The sequence below is a fragment of the Bidens hawaiensis genome, unplaced genomic scaffold, assembly GCF_021521415.1.
Source record: "Bidens hawaiensis isolate Kalapana, Puna unplaced genomic scaffold, B.hawaiensis_p1.1 tig00003902_1, whole genome shotgun sequence".
NCBI classification, from domain to species: Eukaryota; Viridiplantae; Streptophyta; class Magnoliopsida; order Asterales; family Asteraceae; genus Bidens; species Bidens hawaiensis.
The window spans coordinates 1,206,045-1,210,767 of NW_027491226.1; the positions used below are offsets into that span (position 1 = coordinate 1,206,045).

The 4,723-nt window shown below is 32.8% G+C and overlaps 2 protein-coding genes across 2 annotated transcripts; both read right to left on the reverse strand.

The window, feature by feature from the left end:
- Positions 1–786: 786 nt before the first annotated feature.
- Positions 787–1,427, reverse strand: LOC143624653 (L-type lectin-domain containing receptor kinase IX.2-like). The gene is made up of 2 exons (XM_077095230.1): positions 1,080–1,427; positions 787–1,011 (listed from the first exon to the last, which is right to left on the reverse strand). Exons 1-2 carry the CDS (start codon positions 1,425–1,427, stop codon positions 787–789), a joined length of 573 nt encoding a protein of 190 aa, XP_076951345.1.
- Positions 1,428–1,454: 27 nt separating this feature from the next.
- LOC143624654 (lectin-like) lies at positions 1,455–1,916 on the reverse strand. Its single transcript, XM_077095231.1, has one exon. It carries the CDS (start codon positions 1,914–1,916, stop codon positions 1,455–1,457), a length of 462 nt encoding a protein of 153 aa, XP_076951346.1.
- Positions 1,917–4,723: the final 2,807 nt, after the last annotated feature.

The window sequence follows — 4,723 nt, forward strand, 5'->3', positions numbered from 1 at the left end:
TATTGGAGTCATAACCAAGATAATCAAAACATTATAAAAAATATATCTATAGATAAATAAATAAAAAATCCAAAAAATTAAACGGGCCAGGTTTTCGGGTTTGAAAATTATCGGATGTTACACTTACCTATACTCTACTATACTACATATATGATAGGTACACTTGCCTATTTGTGTGCGATTTAATTAAGATAAAAATCACTTTTATAAATTTAAAACTCGATGTTATATGAAACAAATCTTTTAAAAAAACTAACTTTTCATAATCATCCCACGTCACATCATTCCCCATGTGAACTAGCTTCTCAACTTGAAAAGATGTGAATCTAAGCTTCCATTTCCATATAATCATACACAAGAAGGAGTTCGCGTTCTCATGGCACCAGCCAATGAATTACACTAGTTTTGATGCCTAGTCAGCTAATAATCTTGACTTTCGACGCATACTACTTGATCCGTTGTTTGGAGCTTTTCGACATCCTTTTTTTTGGCCAAACTTGATCTATATGAATTGATAAAGAAAAATAGATGAACAATTAATATGAACAAACAAACTGACTGAAACCTGAATTGGAATTGAATTGATTGATGATGTTGCCCCTATTTATACATCTCCAACAGTTGTGATGATGAGGGTTGCAACTTCTCATGGTTGACATTATGCATACACGTGTTTTTATTGTTACAAACTTTACATATGGACATTTTAGTCCTTAGACCTTACAAACTTGTTTAAGTATAACTTAAACATATTTTTAACTAATTACACTACGACCCTTGTATTTCTTAATGACGAGTGATTAATGCTACCACCGAAACATAGGTTCTTGTTTCTTTCAAGAAACCTTTGTAAACACCACCAAAACCGCCCTCCCTAAGCTTCTCCTTCAAAGCAAAGTCACTAGTTGATTGTAATAATTCAAGGTAGGAAAATCTTTTTGGCCCACTACCCCTTTCAAAATCTTTATTCATCTCAGAACAAAATTCAAGGTCTTCACCTTCATCTTCCATCTCCATAAAAACATGGAAATTATAACCAGAAATAAAACTGTAAACAATAATCCAACTATTAGCCACACCTTGCTGCTTTTCCCATTCACAGCTGGATGAGGGTTTTGGTCTAAACCTGAACTTTTGAAGCTCCAGGACCTCAAGATATTTTTCTGCAACCGCGATCCAGATGTCGCTGCCGAAAACCCAAAAATAACCCATGGAGGCAATTCTTCCTTCAGATCAATCGTGTCACTAAATCCATCTAATTCGAACGTATTGTTTTGCCAACCAGTGAATAAAACACTTAAATTTTTTGAAGCCGAATCATACCTAACAGAAGCTAGATACATTCCCCCACCAGGTACATTGGTTAACCATTTCTTATACTTATCAGATTCTCGCGAGCTTCTGCTGATACCTATATGATCTCCCATCGGTGTACCGTTGGAGTACTTTGGATCTCACTGGTCCCAGAAAGTATCAAACTCCACAGCAACAAACCGAAATCTTACGGGACTGCCTGAACTGGCCATCGGAAGCCCCATGTTTCCATCAGCTGTGAGCGGAGTATTACTGTCAGCAAGGAAGAATGTGAGGCCATAACTGTAATTAGCAGAACCGTTTGAATCAATCACGAAGGTAAAATTCGTAGAGAAGCTTGCTTCACCATTAGACCTTCTGTCGTAAAGACGAAATGGCTTGTAGTATGTCACTCGTCCCGCTACTTGGCCTGGGTTGGAACCAAGTAGATCTGGGGTCAACTGGATTCCAGCTTCGGAGATATAAGCTCCGTCGAGTTGAATATTTGCTTCCGTGGTCCGATTCCGGGTACCAACAAAATTAGAAACGAAAGACAGTGAGGTTACGTATGGGATCAAAACAAGAACGAAGCAAGTGATTAGATGGGTTTTGATTGATTCCATGATAGTGGAATCTTGATAGAAAGTTGCAGGATTTGTGGTTCATGGATGTCGTATGAAGTTTAGTTCATTTATATTAAAAGTCACCTTGGGTGGGTGATAATGTCCACACATGAAACATCTAACTTATATTAGTATTTAGTAATTTCTAAGAAGATAATATAGATCTAAACGATTGTTTCTTTGGCTGGTGACAGATCGCTGACAGAGACTTGTCAGACAAACGTGACATCAATCTTCGATGGTTGATTCGAAGAAATTGATTACGAAACTTGTGTTGAGAGAGTTTGCGCCAAACATATTTTTACACAAATATAAAACATACAAAAATATATATTATTATTACACTTTGGGAAGGAGATTTCAAATGAGAACCCCTTTAAGTTTTAAAAACTCATTGTAACAAAAAAAAATTTCGAATTTTTTTTACACATACGTAATATATGTCGGTTACATATACGTAAAAAAATTACAGAATTTTTTACGCACCGAGTCGACTTATTACATATGTGTGACAAACGTTTAAAGTTGTGTAATCACTGTACATAGTTATTCTCTCTCATACTTTGACTTTTTGTCAGATTTAATCTCAACCACATATTCCAATCCATTTAGTTAAATGTGTGGTCCAGAATCAAGTTCTTAAGTTCTAACAACTCAACAAGGTTCTCAAAATATCCCTCCCCATTACACTTTAATGCGTCTTGGATGTCCAATATGATAATTTTGCATAATCCATAAGACGCCGTAATATTAGTGGGGCCATCCAATTCTCCCGGCCTGCCGGCGACGTTCCCTCTCCACTGGCGACTTTAAATGCCAAATTGGAATGCCATCTTGCGTCTCTTGCTTCCCCTGGAAACCTATTCGCCAAATGAAACCGTAAATAATTAAAGGTTTCCAGAGGAGACCGCTTCATCAAATTTAACCATAATAGGTTTTTTTTAATAAATTTATTTTTTTCACTCTCATTCTTAAGTGAATAAATTAATTTCTATTAAAAACTTATATATAAAAATCATAGATAAAAAAATAATTTAAAAATAATAAAATTTTAGTTTTTATTCTCATTTCGTTTAAAACTAAACTTTTCAAGAAAATGTTTCTGGAAACTGTTTCTAGCATTCATGTTTTATTTTATCAAAACCGATTTAAAACAAAAACTTTTTTGTAACTTTTTATCGTCTTTGTTTTTAATTTCTTTATTATTCTTATGTTTATGGTTTTCTTTAAGTTTCTTTTTTTATATAGGAGCGTTTAAAAATTAAATTGGACTTAATATTCATATCGGTAATGATTTTGTTTACTCGAAATCGGTTGGGTTGCCATAGATACCGGTACGGTACTTAAAGTTTACAATACCATAAAGAAATATTCTGAATAAAACTTTATTTCAACAAAATTTATACCAAAATGTCGGAAAAAGATAATTAAACACAATATAGAAAACCATAAAAACAAACGTCGGTACCGGTTCCAGTGATACCGATACTGGTGCAATGTTTAGCGGTTCCAGTAATACTGGTACTGTTGCGATGTTCAGTTAAAAGAGGTTTGGTTTGATTCGTCATGGTTAAGGTTGCAAAAGCCGCTAGACGAACCCCTAGGCGGTCGACTGAGGAGTTAGTGTACTCAGAATACTCGAAATGGTAAATATAAAGAAAATGAATTTTTGTATATTATAGATGTCAGATATCATTAGTATACTAATATTTATACCAAATATGTGAATATCAATATAAATAAGAAAAATACATTTTTAAGTACTAAATTATTCTAAAATTCGCTAATCATTAATTAAAAGAAGTGATATTCTTTTTTTAATATTATAAATATATGAATTATGTTTATTTTTTGAGTTAAAATCGGGCCAAGTTGAACGACTACATGTGATTTTGGCTGATGTTAACCACCTTTCATTCAACATTAATTAAGTGAAGATGTAAGTTATTTTTTCGCATATGTTAGTTATAGCAAAAAGATGAAAATGAAATTCTTCAAAAGCAAAAAATAAAAATAAATATTTTAGACTCCAAACTCATTTTTTTAAAAAACTCTTTTGATAATAAATAAATAATAATATGAATAACGAATACGTTCATTCATTAGTAAGTTAACGAAAGGCTGATTCATTCGTTAAAACCCTTAAGTTAAATCGTTATGAAACCAACGAACAAGTTCATTCGTTATGAAAGATTAACGAATGGACTTATTCATGAATGACCATCTAGCGAATGTAACTACATTCGTTATTATTTAACGGATGGAATCAATAGAGAATGATTGTTGACTTTAATAAGACCAAGTCAAAATTAGAACCTAAACTCAGAAGTCAAAACAACAAAGCTCAATTTTGAAAACTCAACTGAATGTCATCAATATACCTTAATATTGACTCGAACATCATCGATAAATCATCAATGACAATCCTTACAATATTAATTTGATTTTGGACATCAAACGGTTGGTTCATTTTAATCAGTTTATATCAGTTCATCGTATTGATTCATTTAACACTAATAATCTGGACAAAATCCTTGAATTCATATATCAATGAACTCGCCAATACCTGCAAATCAATAAGGAAATGATCAATAGATGAAATAAGGTGTTTAACAGATTTTAGGAAAATCTGCCAAAGTTTCTTTTAGCAATCAATGAAATAGTATGAAGACGAATGAGAAACCCATTCGTTTTCTAGGGTTTTATACCCAGGCAATAATTACACACATTCAAATGTATATTCGTTATGTTGAACTAACGAATGAACCTTCATTCGTTATTAAAAATAATAAGTATCTTCTTCATTC

Excerpts from the sequence above, each read along its gene's own strand:
- LOC143624653 (XM_077095230.1), bottom strand. The coding sequence starts at position 1,427 with ATGGGAGATCATATAGGTATCAGCAGAAGCTCGCGAGAATCTGATAAG. Across the intron at positions 1,012-1,079 it reads TGAATGGGAAAAGCAGCAAG|ATGGAAGATGAAGGTGAAGA; the intron begins GTGTGGCTAATA and ends GTTTTTATGGAG.
- LOC143624654 (XM_077095231.1), bottom strand. The coding sequence starts at position 1,916 with ATGGAATCAATCAAAACCCATCTAATCACTTGCTTCGTTCTTGTTTTG.